General features: G+C 41.9%; 1 protein-coding gene across 1 annotated transcript in view; it reads left to right on the top strand.

Annotated features, from left to right (window-relative positions):
* Positions 1–15628, top strand: part of LOC126259932 (uncharacterized) — a 269463-nt gene that overhangs the window by 154968 nt on the left and 98867 nt on the right. Inside the window, exon 7 of the mRNA XM_049957024.1 lies at positions 3582–3674. Coding sequence (XP_049812981.1) covers positions 3582–3674 — 93 coding nt within the window. The remainder of the gene's footprint in view (positions 1–3581; positions 3675–15628) is intronic.

The raw sequence follows: 15628 nt of genomic DNA on the forward strand, positions 1-15628 counted from the left end.
AAAGCCAGATGCAGGATCTGTTTTATGCAACCACCAAACCTACCTAATTTTAGTCCCATCACAGGTTTGTCATACTCCAACAGAATCAATCCCATGGTGAAAGCAGTCCTGCCATATACCACCCTTGTTGTAGTTCTTCACAGCCTTTTACAGGTACCTGACCACCAAGGAGCTACCCACCTGACTGAATGGTCATTACTAGACTGGGGCTAAAATTAAAGTTGACCACTCAGTGGAAGAACATGCTGCTGAGCACAACATTTTCTGTTTTGAGGGTTTATCCACACTTCATATCAACTAGACACTCCCCCTCTCTACCACCATCTCTAAGTTGTGTAGATGGGAACTAACCTGACAACACTTCCTTCAAGTCCACAATTCTTCTGGTTTCTGTTAATCTCAGGTCCACACGCCCATCAAGCCATGTCCCCATTGCTCCCACTTCATTCCATTCATTTCACCTAAATTTTTCTCTCCACAGTCTCTCTTCTCCTTTGTTCTATTTTATTCACACCATCCTAAACAACCATAAACGCACTACAACTTTACTCCTCTGCATTTACTGTGGCAAAAGGGCAAATGTATGGCTCTCAATAAAGCTTAGGTCATAGAAGTCTAGATTTGAACCATACACATCTACTTTATACCCTCTTGCTGTATTATCAAAATAATTTACCAGAACATGATCCTACAGTCAAGTAACTGAAAGTGGAAAAGTTATGCAAAGTACTAATTAATGAATATAAACAGACAGGAAACATTTGTAATAAACATAGACAACACTGCGGGGTTTTCTTACACACGGTTTATTCAGTAAGATCTACGCTCCTCCCAAATGATTGTCCTACAACATTTTTGTACACAAATAAAGGCAACTATTAAAATAGTATTAGAGAAGGAAAGTTGCTACTCACCATATAGCAGAGATATTGAGTCACAGATAGGTACAACAAAACATTTTGTTTATCAGTCAGTAAGTGCATAACAATTTCCACATCCCCCAGAACACATAATTGCCACCAAGCTATTGCGACACAAAGGAGTAAACAAAAAACTCTCAACATCAATTTACATATCTCAGCATGTCTTTTTAAACCGACATTGACACACAATATGAAATCTAAATATACAGTCACTCCTTCACTTATTTCACAAGGCCACAGTTTGTCATACTTGTTTCATGTCTGGCATTGCTGAGTGGTTTTGTGAAAGCATCAGCTAATATTTCTTCAAAAGGCAGATGTTGAACATTAATAACACCTGACTCAACATGCCTGCTCATAAAATGATACTTTATATCTATATGTTTGGATCTGGAGTTTGTCACTTGATTCATGGCTAACTGAATGGCTCCTTTATTATCACAATATACTGTACGTGACTTTATGGCACTGCTGGGGTCTGCCTCAGACATAAGTTGTCTTAACTGCAGTAAATCTTGAACAGTTGATGCCAAGGTCATACATTCAACATCACAAGTAGAAAGTGCAACAGTTTTTTTGTAATAATTTTGTAACAATTCCTACCAGCCTGTTTGAGTCCACAAACAGCTTTCTTCAGCCTCTGTACTGACAACGGAGCGGAACGGAACGGAACTGAATGGAATGATTGATGTCAGCTGCATTGGGTTGGAATCCCAGTCCAGCACACAAAATTGTCATTTGTTTCCACTGATTGCCATAAAATTCCAATGCAGCTGACATCAGCAGGCCCTGTGCTTTCCTTTCCTTTCTTCCACTCCACCATCAGTTTACATAAATCACACCTTTTTCTGCTAGGTACTGTCTTTTTCTTTATGTTTTTGGAATAAGCTTTTCCAGTATTTCTTAGTTATTAGTATCACATTGATACCAATGTGAGCTTCCACATATAATAATATTACACATTGAATTAGGTGCAAGATTTGTTTATGAATAACAGCAAATATTGGTCATTAAAATTTCTACTGATATGCTCTAATTAGATTCTTGATTATTTTATCATCTAATATAAATATTTCTCCTAGTTTACACTTTTAATGTACCTATGTTATAGTTAAACTGAAAAGGATTGATGTAATAATTATACAGACATCAAAAAAAGTTTTCCATCACCTCGGTTCCGAGAGTTCCGGAACCTGTACAGAAAATTGAAATAGAGATTAACATAAACAACATTTCTGACCTTTTTATTGGCCATGAAAACCACACGTTGCGTGTTGTACCACCATACAGCAAGACCTTCAGAAGTGGTGGTCCAGGTTGATGTACACACTGGTACCTCTAATACCCAGTAGCACATCCTCTTGCATTGATGTGTGCCTGTATTCATCAAGGCATACTATCCACAACTTCATCAAGGCACTGTTGGTCCAAATTTTCCCACTCCTCAATGGCAGTTCAGTGTAGATCCCTCAGAGTGGTTGGTGGGTCACATCGTCCATAAACAGCCCTTTTCAATCTATCCCAGGCATGTTCGATAGGGTTGATGTCTGGAGAACATGCTGGCCACTCTAGTCAAGCTATGTTGTTATTCTGAAGGAAGTCATTCACAAGATGTGCGTGATGGGAGTGTAAATTGTCGTCCATGAAGACAAAATGCCTCGCCTATATGCTGCCAATATGGTTGCACTATCAGTCAGGTGATGGCATTCATGTACCGTACAGCCATTACGGCATCTCCCATGACCACCAGCGGCATACGTCAGCCCCACGTAATTCCACTCCGAAACAGCAGGGAACATCCACCTTGCTGCACTAACTAGACAGTGTTCATGTGTTCAGCCTGACCGCGTTGCCTCCACATACGTCTCCAATGATTCTGTAGTTGAAGGCATATGCAACACTCAGTGAAGAGAACATGATGCCGATCCTGAGCGGACCATACGGCATGTTGTTTGCCCATCTGTACCGTGCTGCAAGGCGTCGGTTGCGAAGATTGACCTCACCATGGACGTCGGGAGTGAAGTTGCACATCATGTAGCCTATTGCGTACAGTTTGAGTCATGAACGCCATCCTGTGGCTGCACGAAAAGTATAGTGGAGTTGCTGTCAGGGATCCTCTGAGTCATAATCCATAGGTAGCGGTCATCTGCTGCAGTAGTAGCCCTTGGGCGGCCTGAGCGAGGCATGTCATCAACAGTTCCTGTCTCTCTGTATCTCCTCCATGTCCAAACATCACTTTGGTTCACTCCGAGACACCTGTACACTTCCCTTGATGAGAGCTGTCCCTGGTACAATGTAACAATGTGGATGTGATAAAACTGCAGTATTGACCATCCAGGCATGGTTGAACTACAGGCAACACGAGCCATGTACTTCCTTCCTGGTGGAATGACTGGAACTGATCGACTGTCTGACCACCTCCGTCTAATTGGCACTGCTCATGCATGGTTGTTTACATCTTTGGGTGGGTTTAGTGCATGTCTGAACAGTCAAAGGGACTGTGTGTGTGATACAATATCCATAGTCAACATCTATCTTCAGGAGTTCTGGGAACTGGGGTGATGAAAACTTTTTTTGATATGTGTATTTGGCCTGCATTCTTCACATACCTTATGACATTTAGGTTCTATTAATAGAAAGACAGTTATTTTGTTTCAGGTAAAGAAAATAATTTTGGCTCCTGTGATAAGTGAGAAGCCAGTAGGGGTGTGGTGCAATAAGAGTGCTCTAGATCTTCAGACGCTAAGAAAGGTACATTTTATCTCTATAAACTTTCCACTTCTGTTTTAATGTTCTGATGACTTAATGTGTGTGTGTGGATCTGGGTTATATCAGCTTATTCCTCTAAACCACCTTCCACTTCTTTATGAGGTGAATTACTTGGAATTTGTAGCCACTCTTCTTTACTGAATAGCTGACAGCTGGAAACCCTCTGAACTTCCTCTCTATTGAATAACACTAGGTACAGGAATTTTTAGACTTTTTCTACTTATGAAATACGTAGACATACAAGCTTTACTTTTCATCAACTAACAATGTATTTGATCTCCATACACAATGAAAATCTCACTTTCCACATGAATATGTAAGTTCCTGTAAGTCTCTTGTACAGTCGGACGTTAGAAACAAATTGAATTACGGTTAAAAGAAAGTTGGCTTGGATACCATGACCTTTTTTAACATGAATCATAAACTCAGTCTTGCCTCTAACAAGGTTACGTCAAGAGTTAAACTGTTCTTGTTTTAATAACAATAGTCAATGACACAATAATCACAGAGCTGCATATAAACTCCATGGTTCTTCCTTACACACTCATTAAAACATCTATGGATTGCCCAACAGGTACTTATCGGTGCTGTCCGACCACTGTATCTACTTTCTTCCCGCGACTGATTCTAAGCCTGCACACACAAACATGCGACATACAGTTGGTAGGATTCTACCATCCCACAATCATATCCAGAATATTGTGTGTTTGAGATGGTAGAAGGCTGAGTGGTTCTAAAATTTACACAGAAATTCTCAAATCGCTACACTGTGCTGGCATTTTTAGAGCAGTTTATAAAAGTACATAGCACTCTCTGCCCTCTCAGAAAATAAAAACATTAAATGTTGTACAAAGAGGCAGATAAAACAATTATGGAATGTATACATCCAGTTTCTAAAGAGAATATGTGTACTAAATTATAGTTACACAATGGAGGTCATTGTGACATACTGAATATTTACTTGAAACATTCATACAGCGTTGAAACTGTTTCATCTTAAAGTAGACACATTGTCAAACTGACATTGATTTATATCTAAAAACAAAGATGATGTGACTTACCAAACGAAAGCCCTGGCAGGTTGATAGACACACAAACAAACAGAAACATACACACAAAATTCAAGCTTTCGCAACCAACGGTTGCTTCGTCAGGAAAGAGGGAAGGAGAGAGAAAGATGAAAGGATGTGGGTTTTAAGGGAGAGGGTAAGGAGTCATTTCAATCCCGGGAGCGGAAAGACTTACCTTAGGGGAGAAAAAGGATGGGTATACACTCGTGCACACACACACACACACACACACACACACACACACACACACACACACACACACACACACACACACACACACACACACACACAGACATATTCAAAGGCAAAGAGTTTGGGCAGAGATGTCAGTCGAGGCGGAAGTACAGAGGCAAAGATGTTGTTGAATGACAGGTGAGGTATGAGTAGCGGCAACTTGAAATTAGCGGAGGTTGAGGCCTGGTGGATAACGGGAAGAGAGGATATATTGAAGGGCAAGTTCCCATCTCCGGAGTTCGGATAGGTTGGTGTTAGAGGGAAGTATCCAGATAACCCGGACGGTGTAACACTGTGCCAAGATGTGCTGGCCATGCACCAAGGCATGTTTAGCCACAGGGTGATCCTCATTACCAACAAACACTGTCTGCCTGTGTCCATTCATGCGAATGGACAGTTTTTTGCTGGTCATTCCCACATAGAATGCGTCACAGTGTAGGCAGGTCAGTTGGTAAATCACGTGGGTGCTTTCACACGTGGCTCTGCCTTTGATCATGTACACCTTCTGGGTTACGGGACTGGAGTAGGTGGTGGTGGGAGGGTGCATGGGACAGGTTTTACACCAGGGGCAGTTACAAGGGTAGGAGCCAGAGGGTAGGGAAGGTGGTTTGGGGATTTCATAGGGATGAACTAAGAGGTTACGAAGGTTAGGTGGACGGTGGAAAGACACTCTTGGTGGAGTGGGGAGGATTTCATAAGCCTCTGAACAGTAACAGAAATAAGTGTCTCGTGACTCTGGACATAACAAGACAAAAGAATCATACAGAAGGTGCAACATAAGCGATAGACAGATGTGAGTGGTATACACGAAGTGCTGCTCCACTCACATAAAGGCAGCAGTCGCTGGTAAATGGCATTGCAGAGACCATGCCATGTGCACACTTCCTACAGGCGGCATCTAATGGCCAACCCCCACAGTTGGCGGCTGATTTAAGTACACACATGCAGCAACGCTACACTCAGCACACTCACACTCACATGCACTAGGAGCAGGATACAGCACACCTCTCGCTCATGCAGAGAGGCTACCTAGGTGATGAAGGACATGGAGGCAGCCCGACAAGAGGTACATCAATCGTATCTGGAGTGGTGGCAAGCAGTGCTGATGGTGGGGGCAGGCCAATGTGCCAGGTGGGCACCAGAAAATGGAGCCAGAAACTGCAGAGATGTGGGCACGTCCAAGAGCAGTGGGTGCATACAGCACCCGACGACAGCATTGGGGAAAATGGTCTCATCACCATCTCTGCATTGTCATCAACAGGCAGAGGAGAAAGGGGTGGACCCATTGGTGGCAGTGGCTGAGGCAGTGATTGTGAGGAGGCTACCAGAGGCAGACCAACCAGAGCAGCAGGCTGTGGCAGTGGACCTGAGGCTGGAGATGAACCAGTGCCCAGTGCGCAGCACTGGAAGTGGGTCGGGTTGCGTTGACAGGGGCCACACCCGTGAATTAGTAGCTTCCGGTGGTAGGTGGGGGTGCAGCTGATCAAAGTGGTGCACCACCAGCCCATCACAAAGAACATCCACAACAGCATACAACAATGGCAAGTATCCACTTGGGCCAGTGATCAAATCCTCACACCCACACCAGCAATCCAGGCATGGAGCAGCTCAGGCAGGTGTGACCCGGGCCACAGAAAGTGGAGGAGTGTGTGTGGCTCTGGACCATGGAGCAGCTCAGCTAGGCTCCAGTCCTCTATAGGCATTAAGTGATAGGTGCTCAGAAAAGGGTGTCATCTGGTGAAGAATCCACAACAAACTTTTTCATTTGGAACTTGAACGTACACATTAGTTGTTCCACCTCACCATTTGAGGGAGAGTGTAATTGTGGAGCCATAATGTGATGAATGCCATGACAGGAACTAAAACAATTGAAAGTTGTGGGAACAAACTGGGGCACATTATTGGAAATTAAGGTACAAGTCAAACCATCAATAGAAAAAAAACTCAATATCATATGAATTGTGATGTCAGCCAACGTCATGCACACCTGAGAATGTAAGGAAATGGGGAAAATGCATCCACAACCAAGTGCCAACAGGAATTCAAGCAGGAACCCACAAAGTCTATGTTAATGCTTTCCCATGGCTGGCATGGAGAGGGCCAGGGGGAAAGAGACACCGGGAGCTGCCTGTTGTTGGGCACTCTGCTCACAAGCTGTGACAAATCGAAAATTTTGGCATCAATCCCTGGCCAAAAATATCTCTTCTTTACTGTGTGAAACTCCCCAATCAGCCTGATGGAGAAGGTGTAGAGCTTCACTGTGTAACGTGGCAGGAATGTTTACTCTGAGAGAGAAAGGTCTTCCATGGACATCAGCAAAACACCATCAAAAATAGAGAGGTGTTACCATAAGGAAAAATAGTTGTGCAGGGAGCCTGAAGCTTGATCCAGTGTTTTATCGAGCCAGCCCTATTGAACAAACCAAACCACCTGGTGGAGAACAGGGTCAGCAAAAATGGCACCTGCTGTGCATGAGCTCGTAATTGGGAAATTCTCAACCGTGGCCTGCATTTCAATATCAAGATGGAAGCAAAGGAATTCTTCATAGTCAGTCAGAATCGGGACTCACAGGAATGCATGACAAGGCAACTGCATTGGCGTGTTTAGACGTAGGTCAAAATGGAGCTCATATTTGTAGCAAGTCAAGAACAGTGCTCAGCATTATAGGTGGTGTGCTACTGTGTCAGGCAAAGGAGTGTGAGGGTTGAACAAGGAAAACAAGGATTTGTGGCCAGTAATCAGGAAATTTGGAACCACACAAAGAACATGAAATTTCTGGAGAGTGTAGACAATGCCAAGAGCCTCTCCTTTCACCTGACAGTAACGCTGCTGGGCCAGAGTGAGAGTTTAGAGGTGAAAGCAACAGGCCATTCAGTGCTGTCAACATATCGTTGCACTAGGACCACACCAAGGCTATACTGTGAATTGTCAGTTGCCCAACATTTGAAAAGCACATTCACAATCTGGGCTTTAGCAAAAAGGTACAATCTTGCACAAGATGGCATGCAGTGGGTGGGCCAATATGGCTGCCTCCCACCCCCTGTAGGAATTTAAGGTAGCAGACTACTTTCTCACTGAAAGCCTGAATCTCCTTCATGGATGAGGGGCCAAGCATAGACATAAGAGCAGAGATGCGGTCTGACAGAGGGTGAACACCATCCCACGAGACCTCGAATCTGAAATAAACAATGGAAGATTTAAAAAAAAATACCCTAGATTACACAATGTTACACCATATGCCTGCAGACTGTAAGACAGGAAACAAAGTGTGCAAATTTTGCAGTGATCGGCTGTGGAGGAGCCTGTGACACCAATATCATGAAGATAATTACTGCAACCTGAGACAGGCATAGTCAGTTGCTTTAAAACTCATTGGAAAAAAGCTGGAGCACTAGACACAATGAAAGGAAGGTGCAATTATTGACACAGGCCAAAATAAGCATTCAAACCAGAACTTGCCAAGACTTACCATCCGCAGGAACCTGCAAATACACTTCAGACAGATCGATTTTAGAAAAGTACTGGCCACTTGATATTTTTGCCAAAGGTTCCTCCTGGCATGGGAGAGGATATGTATCCATGTTCACCTGTGCATTGACAATAGCACTGAAGTTACCATAGAGGCAAAGTTTCCTCGACGACTTCTGAACTACAACAAGTGAAGATGAACATTCACTGGCCATAACAGGTTTCACCATCCCTAGAGATTAAAGTCTGTCCAATTCCACTTTCACTTGATCTTTCATGGCGACAGGAATGGGATGTGCATGACAAAAATGAGGCTGAGCTGTGGATTTCAAAGAAATATGAGCAGAAAAATTCATTGCACACCATATACTTCCAAAAACAAGTCTGAAAACTCCTCACACAGTGTTTGTAATTGAGAATGCAGTACCGGATTGGACACAAAGTGAATTGTATCGGTGATAGTAAATCCAAATGCCTGAAATGCATCCATCCTGAATAAATTCTCTACACCAGCATCAGCAACCTCCTAAATGTTATGGAATGAGCTACTGACTTGTAGGAGGCAGATGACATAAATTGTCTCAACAACAGCAACAGTGCAATGTTCTCTTTGTTATAACTGACCAGTTCCAGTGTGACTAGTGTCAATGGTGGTGACCCTATTTGATTGTGTCACTGAAGCACCTGTGTCAACTTGTAGCTGGAGCACATAGCAAGAAACACTAAACTCAATAAACAACTTGGGGAAGTCGCAGCCATTGGAGTCAAACAGTTTACAGCCATGTCCATATTCTGAGCAGCCTTTGGTGAGTGACACACAGAGGAAATGTGGCCTTTTTCTGGCAAGCATTACAAGTAGCCCAGCACTTGGGGCATACCAGATATTCATGCTGGACAAAATAGAAAGTACAAGATAGAAACAGAAAATGCTGACACTGCCACAGCACCCCATGCTTCAGATTGGTCACCTGCTGCCTGAGGAACTTCAAAAGATTTGCAAAACTTCTTGCAACGGAGGATTTTCACAGAGTAAGCCTTCTGGTGCACTTCCTTGTCCAGAGCTAAACAGATAATTGTGTTGCAAGCACACCATAGTGTGTGCAAAAGAGTCATTATTGGCATCCATAATGAATTGACTCTTATTGATAAGGCCGTGGAGTTTGGCTAGCTGTGCCCCACGTATGGCTGGTTTGGTTTCTTGCGGCATTGGTAGAATTCAGCTCATGCTGCTACAACATGCATTCATTTGTGATTGTAGTTGAATAGTAAATTTCACATGTGATCAAAAGTAAGAGCTACTAGTTCTTGTAAAGGGGCAAGCTGATCTAATAATTGATACACTTTAGGTGGAATATGTGTGAGGAATTAGGCTTTGCACAAATTGGAGTCTGTCCCACTGAAAGCCAAAAAATGTGTTTTGAGTTGTCAAGTGGTCGCTGCCAAAGCAAGCTTTTCAGTCAGGGCCAGTGGCACAGGCATCCATAAAGGCTAAACGTGCTGAAACTGTACTTAAAGACTGAACACATGGAAACCATTCTAAACTCATCGCCAATCATATAGTAACCAAGTAATACCCAAAACAATCCAAGTAACACAAATATGGCTTTATTCATAAACTTCTGAGGAATAAGCCTCACATGACTCCACCTGTAACAAGGCAAAATAATCATACAGATGATACACAAATGATGCACAGAATAAGTGATGTGATTGGTACAAACTAAAAGAACATTGTGAGGGCAAGTCAGTGTTGCTCTGCTGTTATATAGGTGCAAGTTGCCCGTAGGCGGTGCAGTGGAGACCATGCCATGTGCCCACTTCCTGCAGGTGGCCGGCCTGCACTGATACAGTTGGGAGTTGATTTAAGTACACACACACACAGTGACACTACACTCAGTGCACTGACATTCAAATGCAGCAGTAACAGAGTAGAGCAGAAAGCATACATAGACAAGAAAATAATCACATGTAAAATTTATGGTACCCAATTAAAAACTCTGAGTTGAGATCTTCATGCAGATTCCTGTAAGTTCAGTAAATACTATAAGGAAACTTTCATTTTTAATTTTCCTCAAACAATGGATCAAGAACAGAAATATGGGTGTGACGATAAAGATAACTTTTGGTACTTAATTGCAGACTGGGGATAAAGTCAAGCTCCACCTGGAACACCTACCATCTCTAAACTGTTTATAATTTCACAGTTAATTGCCATAACTGTTAATACATGTATTCCTGTGAGACAAGATGGCCAGTGCCTTCATAGAAAAATGTTCACAGTTGTTTATGGAACCGTGATTGTAGCCAGCTGTGCAGCTCTTCATTTGAAGCAAATTGACACCCACTAATGTCTTGTTTCAAGGGTATCAAAAATATGAAAATCACACAGAGAGAGAGATCGAGATTGTATGGAAGATGTGTAACAGCTTCACAGTGAAACTTCTGCAGTGTACTCAAAACAAATTTAGCAGCATGAGGGCAGGCCCTGCAATAAGCCATGATGCAAGACCTGTCTCATACATACTCAAACAATCACCACCACCACCACCACCATCTTCTCTACTCCAGTCACAGTCATCTCCTGTGTCATCAAAGACAAACCTACATGCAAAAGCTGTCATTAGCTCTACAAACTAAGCTGCAATCACTGTGCTGCTCTCTACATGGTCAAGACAATTAACAGGCTGTATGTCCACATGAATGTCCACCACCAAATTGTGGCCAAGAGACAGCTAGACCTCCCAGTTGCTGAAGATGCTGCCCAACACAATGTGCTTCACTTCAATGGCTGCTTCACAGCCAGCACCATATCAGTCCTTCCTACTAACACCAGCTTTTCTGAGCTGTGCAGGTGGGACTCTCCCTTCGACATATCCTACATTCTCTTAACTATTCTGGCCTCAACCTTCACTAGTTCCTGTCTTTCATCTCCCACTTCAACATTACACAGCCTTCTGTTCCACTAACGCTTTTCGAGTTTTTTTGGTCTCCCCCCCCCCCCCCCCCAATTCTTCCCAAACCTTCCAACTGCACCTAGCAGCCCTACCCTGTCCTCATCAAGCCCCAGCATGCTCCACCAGCAGCACACACATGCCCCACCCCTCTGCTGTCCCTCCCCCTCCCCACCCTAGCCTCCTCCTTACCCCACCATCCATCATAGATAGTTTTTTCCCCATCAGGTGCAGTTGAAATCTGCAGTCCAGCTACAGTGACTGGAGGAAGTGGTCCTGTGAATGAGGGTTGTGCTTGAATGTGTGGGTTGTGCTTGTGTGCATTTTTTTATTTTGGCCGAAAGCTTAAATTCATAGCAGTTTCTTCATTGTACCTGTCTGACTCAATTTATCCTCTGTGTGGTGAGTACCAATCTAACCTTTTCGTAAAACTGAGCCTTAATTTTAGTCATTTCCACCACAATACCCTGAAGATTGTCATTCAATTCTTCTCGCTGTCATATGCATATACCAATGTTTCCAACTGCTCATCAGAAAGAAATTGTAAAGAAGATTATGCATGTTATTGCTGTACACTTTATTGTTAATAATGCTACACAAACTAAAGGCACATAATTACAATTCCATGGTCGGAACCAGACTGCCGGAAGCAAAGAATGTCTTTGTTAACCCACCTCAGCCAAAGATCACATTACTTTGACAGAGGTTGTAAATTTGTAATGTTTTTCACTGTTTTGCGGTCTGCTGTCTCCACATTTGTGACAAAGTCTGTAGAAATAAAATTTTATTACCTATATTGGTACATTTTCTGAATTATCAGACACCCAGCTCACATTGATGCAAAAGGGGTAAGTGCACCAGGTTAAGCTATAAGAAGATGGAGAATACCTATATTTCAGTTGAGCTTTAAAGTATGCGGACTGTGTAGAAAAACAGTCATTAAATTTAAAGTGCTAGTATTTAAATATAAAAATGTTGTAGAAGGACAGGATCATATTGACTCAAAGATAATAAGTGGGATAAGAACTATATTGAATAGTCCAAAAAAATGAATTTGTAATGTTTTTAGAAACTGTAATATTTTTGCTGCATTTTGGCATATTCAGAAGCACTTGATATTGAATAAAACATTACTACTTCTACTGCTACTCTGTCTTCAGATGTTCTACATTTATAAATGGTCTACAATATAACATAAAAGCCCAGTGCTGTTGCTAGAGCATAGTAGTTGTAGGCTCACTGGTGAAAATGAGGTACAGACTTCAGTGTGTTTTTTTTTTTTTTTTTTGCAATTTTCAGAAGAATGTCACAGCCATATTTTGGTTTTCTTCTTGTGAAACTTAGAACTTCTATGTCTAGACAAGATATTGTTGTGCATAATGCAATTTCTGCAGAAATAAGGCAGACAATTACACTTCATTATCTGACAACCAGGAAGTTGTAGAGCAGTTAGGGCTATTTATTTTGCATTTCAAAACAAAGCTGTTCATTATTATCACTGAAATCGTGAAATACTTGATGAATATTCTTAATGATTATGTGACAGTTACTCATACACAACTTCACTTGAAAAAGATTACCGTATTTACTCGAATATAAGCCGCACTCGAATCTAAGCCGCACCTGAAAAATGAGACTCGAAATCAAGGAAAAAAAATTTCCCGAATCTAAGCCGCACCTGAAATTTGAGACTCGAAATTCAAGGGGAGAGAAGAGTTTTAGGCCGCACCTCCAAATCGAAACAAAGTTGGTCCATTGTAATATGAGACACAATTTAGGTCGAATGAATGACGATACAGCTACAGTAGTTTGGTTCGAGTCGTAAGCTTAGCAGTTAAGCTTTACCAGGTAGCCATTGCTATGCGTCAGGCGCTCCGTCCGTATTTACACGGCTACTCTTCCTTTTTCACGTGCTTCGTCTGGTTTGAATCTATTGCTTATTTTGCTTCGATCTGACAAGTGCCGTTTTCTTTGTTATAGGTGTTTACGTCACTCTAAGCTGAAAATGCATTACTGTACTGTGTCGTGCATTGTTTGTCGCTTTCTGATAGTGCGTGTTTACGGACTGTCGCCGCTCGCAGCATGGCTTGCTTTTGTGCGCGCTACTGCCGCTAACAATAAAAAAAAAAGAGAGGAATCGTCTCATTAGCGAAACAATGGCAAGAGACTGCTATTTGTTGTTACTTACACTGCTGTATCTTTGATAATGATCAACAAGAACCAAATAATAGACTGTGTATGATAGGACATGTTCTGAACGAGAGTTTAGCGAAAAATTTTCTCCGTTTGAAAATCTTTGCGGCCGCTTCTTTATTACATCAAATTCTGCACAGAAATTAGTCATCTTAGATTTGAAAATCTAGTCAGTTGCCGTGCTTCATTTCTGACTATCACTTAATACGAATATAAACATGACATGATACATATATTCTTCCGTGTTTGCTGTTGTCTCACTCTAGTTTCGTAGTTTATTAGGCAGGCAAGATTTAAATGAGATAGCAGCAAACACAAAAGAAAACATGGCAAAATGTTTATATTCGTATTATTCTTATGGTGAAGAGAATATTGCATGTGATTCACAATTCATAAAAGTTCCTATTAGCAACCATCTCTCGTCACAGGTAGGAAAAATTTCAGAACGTAGAGTTGGCCATATTGACAAACATCCCAAACAGTCTTGCCAGTCGGATTTTCGTAGTACATTGAAATTCTGCTACATTCGAAGATGAACAATACGGAGTTTGTATTTACTTCGTTGGATAATGTATGAAAATGCAGTGGTCGAAACTCGGGGCGGAGGAAAAAAGCTCGTCTTCCACCTTTTTAAAAAAAAAAATTATTTACTGACGCAGAGGTTTTGGCGCCAGTATTTATCTTTGTGCCTACAAACCATGCCTGTGTAGCGCTACATATATCCGACGGCAGAAGTTAGTTGTGGCGGCACCTACCAACATTTTTCAGAACTCCCGCTTGCTTTGCACTCGATTCTAAGCCGCAGGCGGTTTTTTGGATTACAAAAACTGGAAAAAAAGTGCGGCTTAGATTCGAGTAAATACGGTATACATTAATCCTCACTCTTCACAAATTCAGTATTGTTGAAGACCTTAGGTTCTGATACAGTGGAGGTTGTGTTTTCCAAATTTTATGTGAATTCTCAGTGTCCTGCATTTCATTTCTAAAAAATTGTTGAGGAGTTCAGCCTGTATCATCTTTTTACATTATTCAGATTTCAGACTAATCAATTTTGGGCTGTTAAGTCACCAAAGCATGAATGTATGTCCACAATTGTAATTAATGCACATGCACTTTTACTAAGTTTGTAAGCTGATTCTTCTGTTTTCCTGCTGCAAGACTTGTCACATTTTGTACAGGAATACAAGCAGAAATATATCTTAGTTTTGATGAAGACCTTACTTGGGCTTTGGATATCACATCTCAAATAATTGTCCAGATAATCTTTAGAAACAGAGTTACATATGTAACCATCTGTGAATTTCAGTGTGCTTTCTTTAGAATTGACAATCACTGCACATAAATCACATGAAAGCATAACCTCAATGTAGTACACAACAAAACACACATGGGTAACAGCTGATCATGAGTCCCAGTCATCTACTAAACAGAGTAAAAAATTCCCACCGAACATGGGAAGCACTACACTATGGTGCACTCCCTCTATTTCAAACAAATTACACATGTGAAAATATGTGTGGGTGCTTTGTTGTTGTTGTTGTTGTTGTTGTTGTAGTTGTTGTTGTGGTCTTCAGTCCTGAGACTGGTTTGATGCAGCTCTCCATGCTACTCTATCCTGTGCAAGCTTCTTCATTCCCAGTACCTACTGCAACCTACATCCTTCTGAATCTGCTTAGTATATTGATCTCTTGGTCTCCCTCTACGATTTTTACCCTCCACGCTGCCCTCCAATGTTAAATTTGTGATCCCTTGATGCCTCAAAACATGTCCTACCAACCGATCCCTTCTTCTAGTCAAGTTGTGCCACAAACTTCTCTTCTCCCCAATCCTATTCAATACCTCCTCATTAGTTACGTGATCTACCCACCTTATCTTCAGCATTCTTCTGTAGCACCACATTTCAAAAGCTTCTATTCTCTTCTTGTCCAAACTGGTTATCGTCCATGTTTCACTTCCATACATGGCTACACTCCATACAAATACTTTCAGAAACGACTTCCTGACACTTAAGTCTATACTC

Source organism: Schistocerca nitens, chromosome 5, assembly GCF_023898315.1.
Source record: "Schistocerca nitens isolate TAMUIC-IGC-003100 chromosome 5, iqSchNite1.1, whole genome shotgun sequence".
Classification (NCBI taxonomy): domain Eukaryota; kingdom Metazoa; phylum Arthropoda; class Insecta; order Orthoptera; family Acrididae; genus Schistocerca; species Schistocerca nitens.